Source organism: Poecilia formosa, unplaced genomic scaffold, assembly GCF_000485575.1.
Source record: "Poecilia formosa unplaced genomic scaffold, Poecilia_formosa-5.1.2 Scaffold30, whole genome shotgun sequence".
NCBI classification, from domain to species: Eukaryota; Metazoa; Chordata; class Actinopteri; order Cyprinodontiformes; family Poeciliidae; genus Poecilia; species Poecilia formosa.
Genome location: NW_006799969.1, coordinates 2865723 through 2891280, shown reverse-complemented (window position 1 = coordinate 2891280; position 25558 = coordinate 2865723). Strand labels below are relative to the sequence as shown.

Genomic DNA, 25558 nt, shown 5'->3' with positions numbered 1-25558 from the left:
TTAGGCCTTACAAGACCAGATGTACAAGGAAAACCTGTTTTAGTGGAGTCCAGTTTATATAGTTTAATGACTGTTTCTATGACAAGGAAAGTTTGTTTTATTCCAATTAAAATAATTTGAGAAAAGTGACACTAGGTTTGTATGTTATGTCTTTGATTTCTTCAAGTGGCCAGATTTTTCTGCAAAACAAGTGGTGAGAAAAGCTCTGCCAGAGATTACACATTTACAAAAAGTTGTAATTTAGGGTAGGACTTTAATGTGTCAGTGGCTGCTGTGGAGTTATTTTTGAATTTTCAATAAACACAAACTTTACCACTGCCATCCTGTTGCATGATCTTGTTGCCATGAGGAACTCACAACAGTATAGCTGAAGTCTCCCTGCCACTGGATATTATAGTTACCGGTGCATGCTCTGGATCAGTCTTGGGGGTTTTATTGGCAGAAATGCATGATCTATGGATGTGGTCGCACTGCATAGAGCCAGAGGAATGAAATGACCACTTTGGGATTTGACCACAGGTGGTACAGATGGTTGAGTGCCCTGACTGAGTGAAAGGCTTTATATTTTTTTTCTTGCTGAGACTTCTTTCACTTACTGAAAACTTCAGTTTCTTTTTCTGTTGGTATAGTAAACAGAAACCTCAGATCTTAATTTTCTTTCACAAGAACGGCTTTCCACTAAGTAATTTCAAAGCATCCTTCAAAGACCACATAATTAGTCTCTGCAGTTCTAGCAGTAAAAAAAAAAAAAAGAAAAAAAAAACGTATAAAAAAATCTCTAATTAGTTCATAAACAGTTCACTTTAAATGTTGAGGAATGTGTTGACTGTGAGCATGAATTAGTCCATAAATGAGTAACATGTTTGAAACCTTGAACATGAAAACAACTTCTAGTCAAGAGTTTTGTGTACCAGGATAGATTGGTTACTTCTCATGTGTCTCTCTGTTGTTGTTTCAAGACTGTGGTAAAACACAAACTGGAATATATTTATCTGTGAATGCCCAACGCGGTTTAGGCTGGATGTTGTGATGACTTCTCATGGAAAAGCCTGCGGGTCCCAAAGCAAGTTCTGAGACTCAGAAAATGGCAAAGTCAAGACTAGAATCAGCAGAAAGTTATTCCCAACTGAGTCAAGAACCTGATCAACTTGTCAAGAGTAATATGAGACGTGTTCCTACTTGCATTATATTGAATACCGCTCTATAATTTGGTGTAAAAATCCTACAAGATGTCTCAATCCAAAGTAGGGAATCTTGAAGCAGCTGGACCAGGACCACCAGCAACCAGAGATAGAATAGTTAACTAAAACTAACAAAATAATGAAACCTGAAATTGAGAAAACATTTTTGTTAATTGAAATATATAAATGATAATTATTTATTACCATTTATAAATAATTACAAATGATAACTTGTAATTACCATTTGTAATTACAAATGTTTTCTCAATTTTAAACCTGAAATTGAGAAAAAAAAATTAACTGAAATAAATAAATGGCAATTAATGGGAAAAAAAAACTATGACTGAATCTATATAGTGTGTTTATAAATCTAAAACATACTGAAATTATGGATATTATATCCTTTGTTTTTATGAATGCATTTATTGGCCTTTCAAATTGATGTGAAATAGATTTTTCTACCCACATACAAGCAGTTTATATCAGCTGTGAGCAAATTATGGTACTCCATACTCCTCCTGGCAGCACTTCCCCAAAATGGTGACACCAAACGTTCATTCTGCAAATTTTTCTGCACATTTAATGATCCAATATATATATATATATATATAAAACTAGAATTACTATTCCAACTAAGAAAAATTTTGCAATATTTAACTAATAAAAACTAGCAAGCATACTCTAAAAAAACAAACTAAAACTAGATAAATAAAGAGTCACAATGAAATAAAACTGAACTACAATGAAAAACCCCAAAACTAATATAACCCTGGCAGCAACCTGTGGGAACATGTCAGTCCTGTAAAGTCCCTTCTCCACGGGTGTGGTTTTTACCGGTTCCACCACAGTCAGCCCCGGCCACATTCGTCTCCATTTGGAGATTCTGCGTGGTTCCTCACCCTTTTTCGTGACCACTTCAAGTGTAATAAAACCCTGGACCAGTCCTGTATTGCTTCCAAGCGTTGTGATTCATAGTAGACTGAATTTGTTGATTGGATTAGGCTGTAATCTTAGATACTTGACAATTTTGGCTGTTAAGACTAAATGAAATATCTGGGTTTTATTTGAGTCAGCCATGATAACGCCCAGACAGAAGATGACATGTATCCTAATTTTAGGCTTTATCTTTAATAATATTAATAATTGACAAATGGCTAAATAAAAAAAGAAATATTGCATGTGCAGTACAAGTACGCAAGGTAATGTGTCCTGAAGCCTGAAGCCGCCTTTGGGATGCATTTATCCGTATTACTACTCAATATAAATACGACCTCAAGGTTCTTCATTATTAAGTGTTGCTACTGCACTCTGACGGCCCGCTAATGTTCCTGCCCATGTTCATACTCACAATAATGAAACACTCAGAGTAGAAGTAACATTAGCAGTTAAACTTCCGCCATAAGCTGAAGTTTCATTTTGGATTGATGCTTAATTAATGTTGATTTAAAAAAAATACACAGAACCTCTTTTTTAATTCAGTGATACGAAATTTATTTCAGGAGAATTTTTTAATTTCTACTAAAACTGATTTATTTGTCTTTATGTAGTCACACTAGTACCACCAAGAAGGAAAACAAACAAGGTATAGATAAAACATGTTTGGTTTTTAGTGTGTGTGCTGTCTGGCATGTTTTTACTTTTAAAAACTTCACTTTTGTTAATGTCTTGGACATCATAGAGATTCATAACACCACTGGGCTTTGGATAGCATAACATGAACAAGAGTCAAGTGTGTATGCATTTGTTCATGCTCTCGAATAACGCCTGTGGGGAAAAGTTTCAGCAGTCTGCACTCCCCCTGCTTGTCTGCGAACCTTGGAGCTCCATCTGTTGCTGAAACTATTACAGAGGAATATCTCTTTTGTCATTCATGAACATTAAAGCTTGAGTAATAGATAAACTGCCTCTGCAGATTTCATGTTTCCTGGTTTAACGTTGTCTATCCTGATAAATTCAGAGGTTTTTTATTTTATTTTTTTGCAAATATGGTTCGTTCTTTCACAATAAACCCTCTGGATCCAAACCTCTTAACTGTTGATCTTCCTCTGTAGGAAATACCTAAAATCTTTGGAACAGTAAAATATTATTGCATTCAAATTGCTTTGTATCCTGCACATGATGGTCCCTCACTGACTACAAAAGTTTACGTCCCAAATGCATTCGTAAATCTCGACTCTTCATTCTTGCCTGTGTTTGCAGTGATTGAGCAGCATAAGGTTTTCATTGTTTCTGCTGCTGTATGCAAAGGTTTTTTTTTTTTTTAAGATTTCTACTGTTCGCCACAGTTAGATTGATGATATGCCAATTTAAACAGTCTTTGTAGCAAGCAACATTCTCTTTGAAAGAGAGAAATGTGTGCAAACTTTAATTTGCATTTGGTGTTTGATTGCTATCATTTATGCACCCACAAGCAAGACTTAAATTGCTCCTAATGTGTTCAGTTCTTCTGTAATTTAGAGTTTTGGCTCTATGCTGGAGAGACGATAAAGAAACATTTAAGCATTTTACTAAAAATAAAAAAGTAGGTCTAATGAATCAAAGAGTTATATGATGGTCACGTTGATTGGTTGTAAACCTTTCAGTGCTTCAAAGTTTTCCATTTGCCATTCTGGAGGTTGTGACCAGTCCAACACAAAGAAAACTGTGATGGATAAAGTGACAAGCTGGGGAGCTATCAGGTGTTACAGTGCGACCCAGACTGGGATGCTTTACGCCAGAATCCTGCCTGCTGTCACAAAGTTCTGTTTAGACAGCTCATTTGAAGCCACATTGCTCCATCCAGCCACGTCATATTAGTCTATTTTCGGCTTTAGCCACTATAAAGAAACAATCCAAACCTTTGGATGGCTGTTCAAACTTTGCTTTTCTCAAACAAATCCAAATGAAAAATGAGCTCTGTATAGCTGGAACTGTGCTGGGCTTTAGGTGCTGAAAGAGCTGGTTAGAAACCATTTAATATCGCTGTAATGACCGTTTTTGTAGGCTTTAAGGTATTCTAAGCCCAGAAGTAGGTTCTCAGCTTGGAATACATCAAATGTCAAGAGTGCTTTATTTCTTTGTGAGATTTACGCACACTGAGAATCATAAACGCACCTCAGAGACAGAACTGTTAGTGAATGAATCAGCTGTGGTCCATACGTCTCTGAGCAATGCTCCACATAAACACCGCCCTGGCCTCGTCATGCAGAGTGGGCTAAGGAGACAGCTTAAGATGTAAACAGTTCCTTAGGATCTGGGTCACTATGTGTGTGTGTATGCATGTGAGGTTGATCTGATAAATCCAGAATTCCCCTGTCTGTCTGAGAAGTACTAGCTTCCCAGTGGAACGCTTACAGGAACACCTCTTAAACGATTGGAGTTGGTACTTTCCAACTCTCCTCTACAGGGGTTTATTGGCGGTTAAACGAGGACGCCTTACAAAATTTCACCCAAAACCCCGAAGCTTCAGTGTACACCTGGCATTTTGCTTGGCAGTGTAATTCAAAGCTCTTAAGATCAACAGGGTTTATGTGCAGCATCAACAGAAGTACAGACATCAGAGGATTTAAATTCCTTTTGACCATCTTCCAGCTTTTTATACTGACTTGTGTTTTTGCACTTCTCGCCTGTGTGCTGTTTGTGCTCCTCAAAAGTCCCCCTCTTCAACTCATCTAGATCAACGTGATGTGAAGTTGGAACTGCCGTTCATGCTGTCTTGTCAGAATTTTTGGAGAATGAATACTCGCGTGTTGTAATGCAGAAAGGAGTTCAAAGATTGCCAGCTAAATGCAAAGTAAAACTTTAGCAATTCTTGGAAGCTTTTCTATAATTTCAGCTTAGTGTCGATTCTTGGCCATGGCTTTTTGTGATTGTAATTTTCTCCATTGTGGTGGGATGAGATCTTTTTCCACATGTAAATGTGAAATGAACAATATTAATGGGAGTTGTTTTGTGCCAGTAACTTATGTCTTACTTGGAAGCTTCTATTGCTGATGCTTTGATCAAACATTTGGCCTGAGATTTATCAGAATTTGATTCTTTTGAAAAAAAAAAAAAAAAAAAAAAAGATGTTTGTGGCTGTAAGGTGACAAAATGTACTAAAACCCTAGATTTAAATATTGGAGTAATTTAGGCAATTACCAAACAAGGTCTTTCTTTTGAAAAAAAAAAAAAAAAAAAGTGAACATGCAAATGCTCAGTAGGAAGATTTCTTATATGGAACTTGATCTTCCTTATGCAATAAATATTCCACAGTTTTATTTTTTCAGTAGGAGTCCTAGGACCTATCCGGGCCCAATATATCACAGCCACAAAAATTAATAGGTGCTTTTTCATATCTCCTTTGTTTTACACTAGAGTGTTTGTCCTAGAAAAAATCAGCCTTAGTCAAAACTGACCAAAGCAAACAGTTGCAGTTAAAGCTCACTTGTGTGAGGCAGTTCTTTACTTTTATGTGTGTAACGGTAAGTTGAGCAAAACCGGTTGTTTTTGCTCTGGCAAGACTCCAAAACAATTGGTTGGGATTTAGATAACATCTGTTTGTTGTTATGGAGACTTCTGATTGGAACTGCACAGGTTGGTGCAATTCAGTCAGCTATTTTGTCTGTTTTCACAGTAGAAATGGTCCATGTCACTGACTCAGACTCCACTATTCCTGGGCCCCTTTCAGTTGTTGGTCCATCAGACAATGAGACTCTGTGGTGAAAGTGGTGCTACTGGCGTAACACAACACAGTTCATTGATTGGGGGAGAGAAAAATGTCACGGCTCGCGACAAACACAAGACATACTATTATGGTACTTATTTCTACCTGTATGATTCCACATAAGGTGTTGGGGTTCAACACTGGAATTGGAAACACTTTCCGGAATATGGTAGATCATAAACAAGTGTACCAAATGGCACTGCTCACTGGAAACAAGGCATGCCAATCTTTACTGCAGTTTTCTAACAGCGAGGGTCTTTTTTTTTTTTTTTTACAGTTCTTATCATCCTTTGTCTGCTTGTGCAGCTTTATTTTTCACAGTTTTAGTTCATTTAAACTTTTAAACTATTGCTATGATTGCAAATATCAGTAGGTCTTGGCAAGTAGCCGTTTTTTTAAACCTTACTTTTTAGAGTATTGAAGATAAATTCACATCTATCTTGATTGACATGTTCTGTTGAGTTTCCCAATGAGGGAAGGAAAATAGAAATGTTAGATTTTGTTAGGACCTCAGAGGAACACTAAAGGGGCATTATATATGGAAAACATTCAACTGTGCAAAAACCTGGGTAGGCCTTTGACGCACTGTTCCTCCTCCGAGTTGCAGCCTCGCAGAGTATCCGTCACTTCCCCTCTGAGCTCCTTCAGACTAGCCAGCATCAATTAGCAAACACCTGGTGGAACTGGCCATCAGCTGAGCTCATTATGTGAACTGCTTATCAGTGCAAGGCTGGTAAAAACTTTGTTAAAGTGTTGATAGAAGAGCATTGTTGTGATGACTTCAGAAAGAGCTAGAGTTTTTAAAGAAACAGAGACCCAATTTTAAAGCATTAAATTATAAAGTCAATTTTCTTTTAAGTCATATTTGATAGTAATAGCATTTGCACAGCAACTGAAGGTAAGATAGTTACTTGATAGTGCTATAAAATTGCACTATGTGCCTGGAAAGTACACGGTACTGCCCTTTTCAGTCATGATTCACTATTTTACGATTCAACCATCAAAAAACATATAAAACACGTGAATAACTTTTAGTTTAGAGAAATTATCAGTGGCGTCACCGAGTTGACCAAGGGTGATTTTGTTAAAAACAAGTTCTAACATTCTTTTTTTTTTTTTCTAATTAAAAAAGTACTCAAGTCAAAGATTGGATTTCTATAAATATTTTCATGATAGATTTAGCTGCTGCAATAAAAGGAGAATGTATTAAAAGACACTATTTTGTTCTGGCCTGTCCACAGGTTGGACGGAGAGGTAAAATGTCAAGTCAAAAGTATTTTTTGTGTAGATATAGAAAATAAGCCTGTGTCTCAGCAAGTCTGTCGTTTTCAGCGCAACATCTTAATTTTATTCACTGAACATCCAGCTTGAGTTAGAGGTATATTCCCGGAGAACATGGTCCATATTCACAAAATACTAAAGCAAAACTTGTTTTAATGATTAGTTTCTGACTAAATTGTTCCTCTCCTTAAAGTGAACTTTAAATTCTTGTGAAGATAAAAGTAATTATCTGCACATTAAAGCCCTCAAGAGAAATCTGAAGCTAAAAAACCGTTGGGAGTGGCTATTGGACTTTTATGAGGCTTTCGAGTTTCTCGAGGAAAAGGGAAAATAGGGAAATTGCTTCAAATTAGATCATGCTGCAGGGATCATGTTTGTGGTTGAGCTCATTAGATATGTTCTCACATCTCCCACCCAGTGTTATAAAGCTTGAAATAAATGTGATCACAGCACTAATACTTTCAGCATATGGAAAACTGCAACACTCCACATGTGGGACTCCCCTCTTACATATATCATCAGTTTTACAACTTCTTTTTAATTGTGTTCAGGCTTGTCGCACGTAATAGGTAAAATAATTTACTTGACAAGAAATGTGTTAAAAAAAAACATGAAGAGTAAACATGAGCAACGCAGATGAAAACTCAACTATAACACAATTTTTTACCTAAGACAAGTGAAGATTTATATGAAGATTTTTCTATTGAGAATAAAAGCTTTCTTAGAATAATAGCTTGAAAAACTAGCCATATACCACCCCATAAACCTTGCATGATGCTCAGTGGTGTGCAGAGTCTGCCTTGAATTAGTCTCTGTAGCAAATTGTCATTTGTGATTTAAAAAAAAAAGAAAAAAAGGGATTTGAAACATCATATTTCTAGCAGCATTCAAATAGATTTTTTTAAACAGTTATCTGTATATCAAAGTTTTTACAATTTTGACTATAATAATCTAGCCATGCACAGTGATTGTGCAAGTCTCACTTTTCTCCACATAACCAGTGCCTGTTTTAGTAATTATGTATACCAATGTAGTTCTCAAAACATTATTATGATGAGACACTCAATCTTACCAGTCACTTCAAGCTAATGAATCTCAAGTTGAAGGGACTTTCTAATTTTGACATATAATCACAATGCAGCCCAAGTAAAATGGTCTCCTTTCTTTGGCCCGGACCGAGAGAAAAACATTTGCAGCTGAAGCTAATTACATAAATGTAGAAGAATTGTTTGGAATAAGCCATAATTGATTTAATGTGATCTGCAGACATCAGGAGACGTTTTGTACCAACTGAGGACACAAAAAGTGAAAAACAGAGCACCCAACTAAGCTCCTCCAGAAGAGCAGTAGCAGCGAGTCAGAAAGAGCAGAAGCTTCTTAAAGAGACAATAGCCCAATTTCAAGGCTTTAAAGTCAAATGCCTTTGAAGTCTTATTTGATATATACAGCATTTTCATAACAATTGAAAATAACATAGTTAGTTGATTGTCCAAGTAACTATGACTTAGGTTGTCCAATTCAAATTGACTTAATTTTTTCTCATCTGAACCCATAGTAGCTCTTTTTGGCAAAGTCATTTGATTATTTAAAGCTGTACATGTACCACTTGACACCACAAATAATGTTTTCCATCATACCACGGTCTGCAATTTCACCACAGGACTCCCAAATGCCATCTAAGTAACCCAGAACCATTGAGGGGCTAGATAATCCTTATGATGAAATATGTAGGTGGACAACATCATTATATCCCAACTCCCGTTTCCCCTGCTTGCCTTCTGATCAAAAGTCTGGGTGGACAATGATGAGCTCATGCTGTGCGGAAGTGACTTTGCCATTTGAATGCGTCTGCGTCGGAAGGAGCAACATCTGGCTAAGCCCAGGAAGCGAGGCAGGATGCTTGCAGGCCAGGTGTCAGCATTAGCAATGGAACTGAGCCAACCATAACTTGAATTGGAAACTATCTGGGTTTGGTATATATGTCTATCCTTTTACCACCATAAACATCAGAGCCTCTTGTTTCCTTGTCATTCTAAACGCGTAGGAGCCACCCTTTAGACTCAGCATCTGGGTGAGCAGCTGGCAGCTGTGTGTGCTGCCCGGAGTCTTTTGAAATGATGACGTGACAGACCATTATCAAATGTTTGCCTCCTTTTCCCCCTTTTCATTTGGTGTCCTGTCCTTATTAACAACAGGAATGTTCTCTTTAAAAAAAGAGAGACTTGCACAGGCTTGTGCACAGCTGGGACAGGGTGTGTGTGCATGTGTGTGTGTGTCTACTTTTGTTTTTGCAAGTGTGTGGGCATGTGGATATTTGTGTCCAATATGCTTATTGCCAGACAATTGCTTCGTGTCTGTAGCTCAATTGAACATTTTCACTGTGTACATATGTAATTTGTGGCTTCATAACCACATGTAATAAAGTAATGAATGGCTTATATCTTCACTTGGGCTTTGATTACAACCTTAAGTAGCTTGTAAGATCGCAGGTGTGTTTTGTGGACCAGCTCCTCTGATCTGTCCGGCAGGGTTTGTCTTTGTCTCACTCTGTCTGTCAGGGCAGATCACTGTGATCCAGATGTTTTGGCGTGGGGCGGAACCCCGCATTCCACAATCAATCCCAAACTCCAGGTAGGCCTGTCTGTCTCCTCCTTTCAGGTCACATGAACTCGATCTTCGAAGTTGTGCAACTGACCCAAAATCAAATGCTCACTGGGACACAATATGCCCTTTTCGGGCATGGTTTGACTCAGTTCATCGACCCTTGCTTTAATACTTCCTCCCCATCCAGTGGAAGTTTCAGGACGTTTCCCTTTAGGTGGCCACAGGAGTTCCTAATCTAGACAAGCATACCCTGGGGGTGATGGAAAGATCTAATCCAGACACCTTTTTAGACATACAAGTACATACACAGACAAAGTGGGAGTAGTAATTCTTTTCCCTTTTGGCTGCCTGTTACGGTGTACTGTCTAGTCTTGTGAAATGTTGTTACTGTCTAGCTGAGTCTCAGTGATTGGTGGGGCTCTTTGCAGCAGATGTCCTGTGAGCTTAAAGAATTTTATGGTGTTATTAAATTCATTAAAACAAAAGAGCCTTAAATTTGTTTTACCTCATCTATAAAATCAGTTTGACAAAGCTATGACCTATGCAGCATCTCTCAAGAGTTCATTTAATTTGATTTCACAGTGATCAACATACAATACGTTTTGATGGGTGTGTCTTCCTTCACTGTGTTTATTTGTTGGAAGTTAATCAGAATTTTTTTTTTTTTTTTTCTGTTTTGATTATGTGATCTCCAGAACCCAAGCAAGACGAGGACCTGCGTACTCCTCGCCTCAGCAGAGCGGGACCTCCCGTACCGTGAAGCGTTATCCATCGTCCTCTGAGCCCATAACCTCCAATGCTCTGCCCAACGGCAATGGCTTTGCAAACGGCCATGGCAGTGAGAACAGAAACTGGTACTCCCACAGGGGCAGACAAAGCAACACCCCGTCCCTTAACGGTCAAAGGTCTCCTAGTGACAGCCATTTGCATGGACAGTTCAACAATGTGTTGCATCCAGCAGGTAAGATCAAGAAACTAATCATTTCTATACCATTTCTGTTCTAAGAATATTTCATTTTAGTCTTCCAATTTTACCAGGTTATTAATTACCAGAAAAAGAAGCAACATCACAATATATGTGTAAGACACAGAGATGTTTTAGAAGGAAAAACTAAAAGTTTACAGAGTCAACATTTTAAACTGTCTATTGCAGCTCATGTATTTATTAGAGTGATTGGAGCTGTTTGCATTAATAAAACGGCAGCCTCAATTGTGTTCCCTTGATAATGGAGATTCTTACCTCAACTGTGACATTTGCAAAAACTTTCAAACATTTCCAAATTCATCAGAATTCCTAGAGACGCGGATTGAGAGCTCCAAAGGATAAATTAGAGCAATTTTTTCTGAAATATGTTCAGCCTTCCTGTTATCTATTAGGAATATTACTCTGTCTTGCCGCCTGAACATCTAAACATCTCACAGAAAAATCTTTTTAAGAATGCTTCTTCTGATTTAATTTTAGATATCTGACTTAAAATAGTCTTCATCACTCAGCTACAGAGTCCTCAGGGAAGAGTGTTACTGTCAACCGGGCAGCTCTTAATAGATTTGGTTTTCTAAGTTTAGAACAGGCTAGGGCAAATTGAGCTAAAAATCATCTTATTCTGGTCTCCAGACAACTTTTATAAGACAAACACACTCTCATAAACTGGAATATAAGCCCATTAGCTTCTGTGGTCTGCAGGACTCAGGCAGATGTTTTGTATCATTGCTGCATTCATTGTATATCTTTGCATTAACCTCTCTGTAATAACAAGCAATGATCTCTGGTGCTTCTTGCAGCAGAAACAATTTGACCTTATTATTTCTACTTTTTACTCTCAAATATGTTATCCAGTGCAAACAGCTGTCTGAAGATCTGGCTTCTGTTCTTTTTCTTGTTTTGTGCCAGGTCTGCGGCTGTTGAGCATATTCCCACCATTACACCATGTTCACATGCACTTACTCTCTCTTTGTCTCCATGACACATACACACATCCACAACACCTTCTCCTAAAGATAAAGTGCTCTGGAGCCTCGCCCATCACCTAGCAGTTCTCTCCTCCAGCCCCTTCCCCCGGCTTGTGCCACATTGCTCATTTGGCTGTAGCGTGCTACTGGCCAACCGTCAGCACACACCCTTACGCTCTTAAAAACCGTCTGTTCGCCTGGATGAAGAGTGTGTCACTGTGAGGCTGAAGTGGAGGAAAGATGGAGCTCTTCTTAAGCCCATTTCATCTCCTGTCGCTGCTTCTTCTCAAGCAGATGTGCTGGTGTCTTCCAGGGGCTAATCTCACCTCCAACCTCGACCGGATTAAGATCGTCTTCACACCTATGCTCTGCCGAAGAGTGTGCAGCGGCGGGCGCTGCTACAACAGCTGTGAGAAGGGAGATGTTACCACTGTATACAGCGACAACTCGCAGCAGCAGCAGCAGCAACAGCAGCAACAACAACAGCCAAAGAACCAAGGCTTCAGACTCTGTAAGTTTTGAATCCCGGGCCTCAACTCCTGCGTCTCTTCTTTCTCATATACGTGTTTTGTTTTTGTGGGGGTTTTTTGTTGCTTTTTTTTTTTTGCCTGTCTCTTTTGTTTACTTTCCATTACGCACACACTTTACATGCGTCTCCATTCTGATATCTCATTCCTCTTTTATGAGGTGAGCTTGACAAAATGGATTCCCAGTAGCATGCTGTCTGTTCCGAACACTAAGCTCAACGAACAAGGAGAGTGACGTAGGTTAAGCTTGAGCTCTAAATTAAAAACGTACTTTATAGGAGAAAAAAAACAAAACTGAGAAAGCAGTAGAAAAGCACTGTAAAATGGGGCTAATCTCTCTTCATAGACACACACGTGGAGTTGGTGGTCCCACGCTCCCAGCACTTAGCCCCATCTCTTTGTGGTTTGCACCTTGTGGTTGGCCCTGCTGTTAACCATTTAACGTGCTCCCTGGGAGAGCAGAAGCGAATGAAAGAATCGACGGAGAGGCAGAACGAGAGAAAGAGTAGCAGCATGAACAGGATTTTATGGGGATTACATTAAACCTGCCATTTATCCAGAGGGCTTTGTTCCAAATTCACACAGAACAGTGTCCATGGGAAGGGAGGGGGTGGTCAGTGCCAGCAGGGCAAGGGGGTCCCAACCCCTGCAAGCTTCTTGTTTTTTTCATCAGTTTTAGGGATCTAGCTAAGAATAATTAATAGGAGGAGATTAGTTGAAAAAGCTGTTTGTGTCTCAGACAAGTGGTATTTTTATTTGTGCCACATCTTAAGTTTCTCAGTTCAATTGATTTTTTTTTTCTTTGTTTTATGAGTAAGCAGTCATCTGGGAATTGGTACACCCATATGTTGACTAGGTGTCCCCTGATTGTTCTTGAGGAAGTGAGAGTATCTTGCGTGCTTTGTGCAACACTGCCCAGCATTTTATCTCTCGATTTGTTTTCATTTTAATTGGTTGGAGGAGGAGGGCAGCACATACTTTATGTTTTACTCACCAATTTCAATGTATTTAATCAAGATTTTGTGTGATAGATCAACACACGGTTGTGCATTATTGTGAAATCTGAAAAGTGAGGCCTTCATAGGTTTTCATCAGTTTATTGTATGTCTCTAGTCTACTAGGTTTGCACATTATAGAATGACATTTTGCTCATTTTTGTTTGCAAAAATTGCTTAATCCCAGTCAGATTAAATGGAGGACATCTCTAAACATTCGATTTCAAGTCTTTCCATGGATTCATTATTGTATTTAAGCATGTATGTGGCATTCTGATATTCATGATGCATTGACATATTGGGGTCATTGTCCTGCGGGAAGGTGAACCTTCAACCCAGTTTCAAGTTTCTAGCATCCTCGACCAAGTTTTCTTCTAATACCACCCGGTATTTAGATCCATCCCCCGTCTTTTCTGTATTGACCAGTTTACCTGATCCCTTGCTGAAGAAAAACATGCCTACACAGGATCCTGTTGCCCCGTTTTTTTATGATAGTGATTGTTTGGTCAGGAGGATGTGTGATTAGTTTTAATTAGTTTTAGTCTCATCTGACAAGATCACCTTCTTACATGTTTACTGGGTCCTCTAAGTGGCTCGTTGCAAATTTCCAATGGCTTTTGTTAAACAATAGCTTTTTTTCTTTCCACTCTTCCATGGAATCCAGATGGATTTGAGTCACAGCCAATGGTTCTCCTATCAACAGATTTGTCTGCCTGAACTTTGAATCTCTGCAGTTCCTCCAGACCCAACATGAGCCTCTTGACAGCGTTGCATATCGATGATTTCCTCTCCTTTCCCATCCTGTCAGTTCAGGTCGATGGGCTTGTATTGGTATGCTTACAGAGGTGTCATACTCATATTCCATTATCAGATGGCGGATTAAACAGAGCTATTTTATAGACTAGCCTCCCTTTAATCTTCTCCACAACATCATTCCTGACCTTTCTGGTTGGTTCGTTGGTCTTTATGAGTTACATGTTCACTAGTGTTCTCTAGACCTTTGACCTTTGAGGTCTTCACAGAACAGCTTTAATTATAATGAGGTGAAATTACACACAGGTGGACTCTGAAAGCAATTGGTTACAGTTTTGTTCATGGGTGTCATTGTCGAGGGGATTGAATACAAATGTGCATAGCAGCTTTTTAAAAAGTATTTTCAGTTCAAAAATAAAGAAGAAAGAAAACCATGAACATTTTTCCCTTCATTTCACAATTATGGACTACCTTGTGCTGGTATAACATAAAATTGGAAAGAAGGATTTTTATTTGAGAAAAATAGTAAATTGATAAATGTCTATTAAGGGTTTCGCAATGTGTTTAATTTATGCAAACAGGTAGCAGTAAACCAGTCCTCAATTTAAGATCTTAACTGCAAATCTCGCTGGCTTATGAAGTATAAACAGGCTGTTGCTGTAGATTTACAGTCCCATTAAAAAGGATTATAGTATAAGGCATTGATATTCCAAACACTTTTAACAGAAGCCTCCCAAAATATTACATTCCCCACGCCTCAGCAACCTCCCTCAACAGTGTGCTTATATCCGCCCCTGCCGAATTTCCAGAAATCTCCTCTGATTACATAAAGGCACGTGTTTAAAGAGCATAAGCTCAAATGCTGTAATTCCTTGGGGTGTGCATGGATGTCCAGGAATGTCAACTATTTCATCTTGTTGTTATGTTTGATGCATGGTGCAATAAACTCTGCTTGCACGATTACAACAGGCTTTCTTGATTCATCCCCTCTTCCTTTAAGAGATAGACTCTTTGGAAATCTGGTTGCAAAGTGAAAAGTGTTTTTGTTTAGAGACTCCTGAATGGTCAGACAGAGTCGTCAACACTATGTTGGTCCAAAAATAGTTAATGCCAGGCTGGAACTGGTCTGGCACAGAACAGAGCAGCACAAACACATTGCCTTTTAATGGCCTCCTTCAGCTGATAATTTAGCCAGCATGTTGAATCGCAGGAGGCCTTCCTGTGTGTCTGACCTGCTTTAGCCTTAACGTCTGGCTCTCTTTTTGACTCTTGTGAATTTCCTAACACTATGTTCTTTTTTTCTGTCCTGTCTGTTTAAACATTCCATTCTAAGCCCTGATATTTGTTGATATTTTTCTATTTTTATGCCATTGCCCGCTCTTGGATACCCCTGCAGTGCCACTGCTGTTAATGTTGGTTGACAGGGAGCTCATTTCCCTGCATGCCATCAAGACTGTCCAGACTCTCCACAGTCCCTGTTTACACCTTGTTAATGTGGGACTGGCTGCCTCAAAGAGACAGAGAGGATGCGGTTCACAGCAGGGTTCTGCTGCAATGAGACTCTTTCATCTCGTAATATGTGGATACAGTCCTTAAAGGCGAACCACAGATTTCCTTACTGGAGAACTGAAAAATGTCCCTTTTACACTTATTTATGTCCTACTATGTTCTTTGTTCATTATGGATGAATAGATTTTTAAATTTTGACTTTCTTTGATGTTTTGAGGTTGTGTCAGAGCAAATCTGTAGGTGGGAGCAGGTCCGGGTAAGCAGAGGGTTTACAAGGCACTCATCCCTTAAGCCAAAAGACAAAAGGGTTTGAGAAAGCAGCACATCTGGCAAGTGCTGGGGTTTTTTTTCTCTTCATGAAGAATTGCAACCAATAAATCAAACTGCAGACAGAGTATTATTCAGGATCCTATATGAAAGGAGAGGCATGAGGGACAAAGTTGAAATTTTATAAATGTCACCTGAAATGAGGCGCCTGGTGGGAAACAGCATGACCACTGCCTACTGTTTGCAAACAAATCCTACCAAGTGGAAACCTTAGAAACATGCCCTTCCTATTAGTGCTGCCCCTTCTCTTTCCTATTACCTAATCTTTGTGGTTGAAAATCATCCAATTAAAATTTGCAGTGTTGTAATTTCCTGTCATTCACTTTGTGCTCCTTCTCCGCAGTCTTCTGTCAAATCCCCTGCATGAACGGAGGCCGATGCATTGGTAGGGACCTGTGTTGGTGCCCATCGAATTCAACGGGGAAGTTTTGCCACCTACCAGCACCACCGCCTCCCAGGCCCACTCCTCACAGCCGCAAGGATGCGAGCCACCAGGCAGCGAAATCACCTTCCCATTCCACCTACACTTTGCCACTCTCCAATCAGCATGGTAAACATACTTTCAAAAAGATGACATTGTGTTCTGTTTGAATTTATTTTAAGATGGACTTTAAAGAGATAGTTTTGAATCTTTTAAGCAAGAGTCTGTTTAAAGATTATGACCAGTTGATATGTAGTAGTAGACTAGTCTCTTGGCATCTCTGTTGAGTGTGATTACAGTTTATCTCAGAGGCTTTATTGTGAACTCTATGTAATGAACATTTAATCCAATATCACATCTGCATTGGTTGGTATTTAGAGATTATCTAATGGTTCTTTCCATGAACAGAAAATATAAAATATTTCTAGTCAAAGTAACTCTTGATAAATGGAGATAAGAAGCAAAACTTTGATAGCAGTTGAAGACAATTATATTTCTAACGCTACCTCACTTTTAATTAGAACAGTTAATCTGATTTAAAACACTTTCTTGTTTATAATTGTCCAGTTCAAATCAAATTGTGGCTAAAATAAAAAACTTTTCTTGGTGATTTTCACCAGCAGCACTGAGAGGAAAACTAACTGTAACATCAGGAAGCGACTGAGCGAGGTACTGTCAAATAGCTCAAAGGGAATTTGCTATTTCAGCGTAAAGAAAGTCAAGTCAAGAAATATCTTCTATTTTACATTTTCTAACAGATAAAGTCAACAAGATATTATAGCTGTATTTTTAAAAACTGTTTTAACTACTTTTATTGACAATTATAGCTCTTATTGAGGTTAAGAGCTATATAGTATCTAACTCTTGCTGTATTTTCTATTTTGTAAACATTTGTTACCTTAGAGCCATTCAACTTTTTGTGATGTCACTGCAAACGCCCAGCCACACAGGGCTATGGCATCTGGACCAGTCGCCTTCAGCCCAATGTCTGATCCAGGAATGACATCAGTCTGGGGTGCAATATAATATTGGATCAAATCGGTCGTATCTCGACTATCATCACTAAGTTTGACGCAAACACTTCTCTTTTAAATTCTCAGAGGGCTCATTTTTGATTTTCAGCACTGTGTAGCTCTGCTTCTGTGGGACAGCTGTGGAGGCCAGGCTCTATTTTAAGCAAATGAACTAATGGATGACTCAGTGGAAGTCCTCACATAGTTTGGATAAGGCTTCTTTTATCATAACAGCAGTGGTTATCAGTAACAGAGCTGAGACATTGCGATCTTTTAAATATATAAATAAAGATTTGCTTCTTCACTATTCCCCCTTTGGAGTTAGGTGTTTATTTTTCTCCCCCATTTAATAATGTTATCTCTGTTGGTATCTGAATCTGCTGAACAGTAAATAGAAGCATATTAAGTTAATTAAGGAGACAAATGTCCATGTTGTTTTGTCACTGCACATAAATTTTCCATTTTGTGTGTGTGCGCTTATTCAAACAGAGGCTTGTTAGGGACGCTTGATAAAATCTGCGTCTTTTACTTGGACGTTGCACTCTGTCTAGAAGATTATGATTTATGAGAGTGGGTCAGGATTCTGGGAAAAAACCCTGGCACTCCCTGAAGATAGATGCTTCCCCTTCTGTCAGAAAGACAAAAGGGCTCGTTTTAGACATTGCAACATCTTCTAAGCTCTACAGTAAATCTGTTTTTGGTATTTAAATTGATTTGATTTAAACCAGAAAATCCCAAACTCTTTGTGTTCTCCTTGTTGCGTAGTTGTTCACTGCCAGAAATTGTCGGTCTACTCCAGATCTCATAATTTGCAGATGAAGCAAGTGTTTGTTGAACAAGTTTGTGGTCGATGTTAGCTGATAGCTCAAAAATTGGAGAATGTAAATACAAGTGGTATGCCTTGGATGTTTATGCTTCTACTTATAATATTGTACATCTTAAAATGTAAACTATCCAATGTTTTGTGTAAACTCTGGGAATCTCTGTCCCAAGTGTCTCTCCACCCGTCGCTGGTGAACGTCCACATACAACACCCGCCAGAGGCCGAGGTCCAGGTTCACCAAGTAGCTCGAGTCCAGCCTGGACAGAGACCAGCCACCACAGATGGGGCTCACTCTGTCCAGCAGCGCTCCCAGCCTGGAAACGGACACGAATACACGAGTGAACATAACGGCAGACTCGCACACGGCAATGGCCACTGGAATGGCCACGGTACAACTTCCATCCTCCAGAATGGACACGTTGGCAGATGCTTTCAGGAAACAGTAGATGGACAGGTATTATGTTGAGCCTTAAAAAAGCAGTGTTTAAACTGTCATCACTTGGTCATCTTGGAGCATTACCCTCATGTTGCAGAGGACAGTGGGGAAAGTTATTTTACTTTCAGATTTTTTTGCATTCTCTGAGATCTGTGGTATGAAAAAGACAGACAACCCATGAGAAGGATTTATTTTGGTTATCAATGTTTTATGTACACTGGCCAATAACTTGGTAGAGAAGAGACGGCTTGAACTTTGTCCTTCTCTTTCTTCTCTTTGGTCCTCCTTTGCATTCATGAAACCTTTGTTAGCTAAGAATGAGAAGAGCTAATGGTTGAGCAACCTTTTGCAAAAATGGAAATCATTTTGGTGGGAATTGTTACCATCAAACATGGCTGATGTTACAATTGAACAATTATTGAATTTTATGTTAACCATCTAATAAGCCAGGCTAAAAATTTACACAATTTTACTGGCTCATATTTAATCCCCTTCAAAATCTATTTTAAGGCTTATAATAAGAATAAAGTATGGAAATTGCAAATGTAACCCAGATAAGAAAAGTAGATGCATCACTATCACTATCTAATGTGATGGCTAGTATAGCATTTATTCACTTTGATGCACTTTGCTCTTTAGCTATGCAGTTGCAACAAAGTATTGGCCCACAATGAAGTTGTTTTTTGTTTGTTTTTTTTTCCTCCAGTATTAGATCTCATTTTCTCTAATTGGGTTTAATGGGAGCTTGAAATTGAACTTTCGAGTCATAATGTCAAAAAAGAAGCAGAATCTGGGCATAAAAGAAGCACAAGAAATCATTTGAATAAAGTTTTCCCCTCCTTTCTGCCAGAAAGAAATCATGTTTCCCAAAGGAAATCTTTCGTGTTACATCACAGGTATTAGCTAAAAATCTAATAAATACACTTTGGGAGTCTCTTTTCTTATTTTATTTTATTTTATTTTATTTTTATTTTTTTTACCAAATACCTTAATGTGGCACACAAAGAGGTTCATAGATGGCTTATGTATCCAGTTCACTCTGAACTTGGAGAAATGTTTTCATCAAGCACATTCTGAATCAGCTACACATATAACCTTGCCAGTGCACAAACACGCAGGCATAAACAATCACGCATGCTCAGACATGTGATCCTATCAAACTTACTTCACAGATCTAACACAGCTGTATGTCATTGCAGTGTGGCAAACCTCTGCCAGGCCTAACCAAACAGGATGATTGCTGTGGAAGTGTGGGGGCGTCATGGGGTTTGAACAAGTGCCAAAAGTGCCCAACCAAACCAGGTAATCCTTCAGTTTAGAATCAGTCAGAATGACAGTGTTTTCATTTTTAGAGTTTGGTTATACAACATTTTAAAATCTGATGCGTAACCTGTTTTCTATACACTTTCTATACTCCTGTTTGTCTTGCTTGTTTCTCTAGTTTTCAGAAATTAACTAACAACTATTTTTAATAAACTTTTTGATGCCAATGTCTGTCCTTCATAAATTGTTTATCAAAACCCTTAATTTAATATAATATAATGACATATAAATTAGTTTAAGTCTCATAAATAAATTGACTTTGACTTTCCATTCAAATGTTTCATTCTAAGCTTGTCCCTCAAGGACTAAAAACTTGTGTTGGGTTTGTAGTTCAAAGACTTGACACGTGACTTGGACAAGATTAGAAACCAGACTTGGACTTTCCACTAAAGATTGAAGAATTGACCCCTAATGGACTTGGTGTTACCCTTTAAAAACTGAGACGATTTGAACTTAGCCATCAAAGAATTGAGACTTTACTTGGACTTGGGCCTCAGAAACTGGAGACCTTACTTTGACTTGGCTTTTAAAGACTCATAACTTGACTTGGACTTGCCTCTTAAAAACCTGAGATTTAATTTGGATTTGTCCATTGAAGACTTGTGTTTTGAAATCAACCTGCTCTTCAAAGATGTGAGACAACTTGGAGTTACCCCTTCAGCACTTGGGACTCAACTTTTAATTTTAGACTCTACTTGTATTTGCTCTTTAAAAATCAATTTTAAACTTTGATTTTGTCAAGTCTTAAGTCATAAGACTTAAGACTTGACCTGGACGCCACATTGAAATTTGAGTTGGTCTTCAGCCTGAACAGGCTGTAACTTGATTTTGACTTATTCTTGAAAGACTTGAGACTTAATTTGGACTTCGCCTCTTAGAGTTGAGATTTGACATGAACTTGCCCCACAAAATTATGAGTCTTAATTTGGACTTACCCTTTATATACTTTAGATTTGACTTGGACTTATACCTCGAAGACTTGAGACTCAAATTAACTTTGATGATCATAGATAGAAAACAATCTTTCTGAGAACGGTTTCTCACTCTTGCATCCAGGGGTTCAACTGAAATGGTTTTCACTTTCATAAAACCAAACCCTGGCTGCAAATAAAAACACATTTAGCATACTGATGAGGTCCTGGCAGGCACACCACCGATCTTGTGGGCAGAAAGATCCAGTGTGGCCTTTAACAGTGAGGAAATGAAGGACTCTCCAACTTGAGCTGTGGTAGGTTTGAGGAAAAGCAGCTGGGTGGCTGCATGCCGGCACACTGGGTGGGTGGCAACTCTGTCCACATTAAACGAGGGCTGGCCACTCGGTCTGACAGCTCCAAACGGCATTGGGATTCACCATTTGTCCTCGCACTGGAGATTAATTTGTCTTACAGTATTCTTAATCATATGGCAATGCCCACATATGCACCATGCCTGAACCGTGTTTGACTGGACCTTAATCAGAAGCAGATACACACTCTCTCAGTCTCCTCCATCAATAATAGTTGTCTATCCGTTCCTTCTTGGCTCCCCCTCAGCCTGCCTCAGTCCCGCTCTTTCTGTGTCTTCAGTGTGATCTCTTTTGGCTCCCAGATGTTTTCCTCTCCCTCTTCCTTTGATGTTTTGGGGGTGAAGAAAGAGTGAATACCCTGATTGCTCCTTTTTGTGGCTGTTTTTGGGGAGGTAACATGCTGTAGGCTCAAGGGTCACACGCAGAAAGACACAAAAAGAATAAAGGGAATGTTAGAAAGGAAAAACTTAAGTCAAAATGAAGTCATGTACCGTGTCCCAAAGGCCTTAAAGGAAAATTCAACATGATAAATACTTTGAATTTCCTCTCAGTGTTATTGTTCTCAGTTTAGTGCTTGGATTTATTATTAAGCTCTAGTGCATTGTTCTCGGACCAATCAGGGATCCTCAGGAATTGTGTAGTTTGGACACTAGAGCAGCCTCTGAAAAATGATCATATTCTTTTGTTTTTTTCACTCTGAATGTGTCAGCTGAGCTGTGAGCTTTTAGCATTGAGAGAAGTCTTATATCCTTATACAAGCCTCATGCATCTCCCGTTGAGTATGTGATAATTATGCCATAAAAGCTCAGCTTGTGCCTAGGCGTGCAATGGTGCCATTGGCCGGTTTATTGCCAGTCGCAAAATGTACCACTGACTGAGGGCACATCATCTTTTTATATGCAAAGAAGATGCTGGTGTAAGCACAGTTTAATAGAGTTTGGGGATTTAGTTTTTCTTTCCTGTCTCCACATTAAAGTCCGAATATTTACGTGGGTTTCATTTGACCCACTGTTAGAAACTCATTGCTTCTGTTGCAGTCTGGGTGTGTCTGGGAAGTTTTGTACAAGCATTTCACTGCTCTTTGTTACAAAGCAGGACATTTTTTACCATTACAGAACAAGGATTTTATGTTGTAGTTGTGGCAATTGCTGTGGGTTTGTGTACGTGAAGGAGAGTGGCCATTCTGGAGGTAAGAATGCCAGTCTGTCCCGTCTTACTGGGAGATGAAGCCTTCAGGAGCCAGGACCTTTAAAAGTCACATGCTGAGGATTCCTGCAGTAATGAGATCCAGATCAAGCAGAACAAGCTGTAGTTAAAGCCATCCTTCTGGCTGACATGAAGAGGTGGAGTAACAAAACAGGCCTGCACTTAGTTCCAAACTCGTTGTATAATTGCAATTTATGAAACTAGTGTAGAGCTTCTTGGATTTGGATACTAATAAAACATTTTTAGCAGTACCATCAAATTGCTTTGGCCCAAGTCTGACCGAGCCTGACTTCATGTAAGCACACTGGCAACCCCTCCCTTACTGTATGTTATTGGGGTTTCACAAGCAATTTGTTTCTGCAATTGTCAGTGATGAGTAGCATCCTCCCTGTGACTCTCCCCGGAGGAGAGTCACAGCATTAGTGGGAGGCTTCACATCAGATGTCTTCAAGGCAAAAAGTAACGTAACCCACCCACAGGAGCTCTAGCTCTGTAACTGAGAGTCATGGGGTTTATATTTTGATCTCTTCTATTTGTGCCTTTTTGCAGTGAGGATGAAGTCAATTGGCTCTTTTCCAATTTGTACACTTCTGTCGTACTCACCCATTGCTATTTTTCACCTAAAAATATAGATTCTTATTGTTTCTTGTTCTTATGTAAGAAAATATCTCTCAATATAAAACTTTCTGTCAACATTTCACAGGAAAAATCTGTAGTGGGGACTCTGTTCACTACAAGGTTCAGTTGTGATCAGTCAGATGAAGCTGATGTAAGGGTCAACGGAGCGCCACCACTTCCAGATTTTCCCCATGAACTCATCCTTATGAGATGTTCCATCAATTCCCAAAACATCCAATTTACCTCCACAGAGGGCCAGAGCTTGTGCTTCCTAATTCCATTAGCTATGATCAAACATGAATACTTGTTAACAGCCAAATAAGCTAAAAAAAAAAAGAAGAAGAAGGGATTACTTGGCCTCTGAAACAGAACACATGCGTTGGAACAACTCCACGACAGCTTCTCATTGTAATTTGATAGAGACGTCACATGCCTCTGACAATATTTTATCCACTGATGTTGACATAGTGACATTCCTTCACAGCTCGAATGATGAGGCTATTAGCTGGGCAGCAGCATGGCTAATCACGGTTGAGGAGACCTAATTGAGATGAGAAATTAATCCCAGTTGGAGGAAGATGAATATGAAATTTGCAAGCCATATCTTAATTGGAGCCAAGCTAAGTTAAGGAACAGGAATGCACTGTGGTATGCTTTCTCCTGGAAGGATCCCAGGTGGTTAATATTCCACAGTGAGTTGGAGATTATAAAGGAATGTGTGTCTGGTTCAAATGTGTTTGATGTGGCTCACACTGTCATCAGTATCTCTGTTGCTCTTAAACTAAATTGTCAAACTATGTGCAAAAGGTGACGATGCATAACTTAATGAAAAGAAAAATAGCATGTTTTAGGTAAAGAATTGTGTTTATCAAAAACTGTTTGCTTCTGTCGTACATGTGTTGTAGGCTGACTCCACTGAATATGTTAGTATTGAAACGATCAAACTAAAGCGGCCTTTTGTAGGTTTTAGATTGTCAGTGTCATCAAGGATGTTAATGTTAACTCCGTGTGTTTATCCAACAGATGAACCTCAATTAGTTTCAATAGCAGGGACTCATTAAACACATTTCATATTATATGGCTCCACCTGTTTGGTAAGTGCTGACTGTGTCAGTAATTTCTGTTTTTGGAGTAAAAAACTTTCTCCTGCACTTTTTTGTTCTAAAGAAAGTTCTGGCTAAAACCCCAAGAAACTAAACATTTTCTAGATGAGCTGTATTTGCCCTTCATTCTCTAATAGCTTGTTTGAGATCAAATCTTTGGATTGGATTCAAAGTAGGTCTTGGCTTTCCTACAAGGTTGCCCCTGCTAAGATGGGTAAACGAGGGTGTCTCCCATTTCTGTCCTGTGTTTTTATCCTGTATCCTTCCTTCTACACATTCTCAAGTTTTCCATCCTGCTAAGTGAGAAAGTGTGGTTGTCTGTAAGCAAGTCTCCTGAGAAGCTGGCAAAAAGCCCTCAGGCCTCTGATTGATGGACCAAGGCGCTCTGTCGTCTTAGAAGAACAGCCTAAAAACTGGGAGGTCTACAGATACATTCCAATAAATTCAACTATTAAAGATTTTTGGACCGCTTGGGAGCACGAATTACCTGAATTCACATCTCCCGTCTCAGTTTGCTGGTTTTCCCACCCTTATGTTTCTTCTTTCAGTGTGTATAGGCTTTCTTTTCATTCATATTAAGGTTCAGGGCTGTTTATTGAAAAAAAAAGTATGTTTATATCAAAGCAAGAAATAAAGGATTTCTCCTCATTCAAGTTAGTACATCACATGCAATCATGAGCCCCTGAAGGAATTTGAATAACACTTTCAGGTCAGAGAATGTAAGCAAATATTATTGAATATTCCCCAATGGAATGCATAACACAATTGAATGGAGACAAGAAATTAGTGAGGGGTGACAACATCTTTTGTTGGGCAAGGCTAAATGGATAGACAAGAATTGATAGATTTTTGTCTGTCCTCCAAGTGACAGACACAAATGAGTGACCCTAATGATGCGCAGCTTGAGCTCACTCTTGCAAACCACTGCCTGAGCAGCTCTATATTTTCTACACACATGATTTTAGATTGAAGCTTGGGAACCATCGTCAGACTCAAGACTCAGCAACAGGTTTTTATTTGGTTTAAAGCAGCGGTTGTCAAACTATGGTGGAAGTGCCACTTGTGGCATTTTGTTTACCATTGGTGGTATTCACGGGCCCAATTTAGCATAATTGTTTTTAAAATAAATGTGCAGTGTGTGTGCTGGCCATAAAGAAACCACAAAGGTTAGTTTTTCGATCATGTAGATCATTGCTTCTCTAGTTTTTCGATCATGTAGATCATTGCTTCTCAAAAGTATGTCGTGTCATTTTGAAAATTCCTTGTAGATCTGGGAATGACATCAAGCCCACTTCAACAGCAGTCCAGTTCCAAATTCAGAAAGGTGTTGTAATTTGCCAATTTGTTATTGCCAGAGACCCAGCTAGATTACGCATTTTTCTGCATTGGTAGACAATAGCAACATGAGGTCTTAAAGGCATGACGTGGTCAGAAAACTATTTCAGTAGGTTGTGGCATTTGAAACAATGCTCAGTTAACACTTACAGACCCATTGTATTCCATGAAAGAAAATATCAAC

General features: G+C 39.0%; 1 protein-coding gene across 2 annotated transcripts in view; it reads left to right on the top strand.

The window, feature by feature from the left end:
• Window positions 1-25558, top strand: part of LOC103136150 (latent-transforming growth factor beta-binding protein 2) — a 106771-nt gene that overhangs the window by 30089 nt on the left and 51124 nt on the right. For both annotated transcript variants that reach the window (XM_016670093.1, XM_007549263.2), the window contains exons 4-8: window positions 10446-10711; window positions 12014-12211; window positions 16155-16361; window positions 18239-18522; window positions 19704-19806. In XM_016670093.1, the coding sequence (XP_016525579.1) occupies window positions 10446-10711; window positions 12014-12211; window positions 16155-16361; window positions 18239-18522; window positions 19704-19806 (1058 nt within the window). The remainder of the gene's footprint in view (window positions 1-10445; window positions 10712-12013; window positions 12212-16154; window positions 16362-18238; window positions 18523-19703; window positions 19807-25558) is intronic.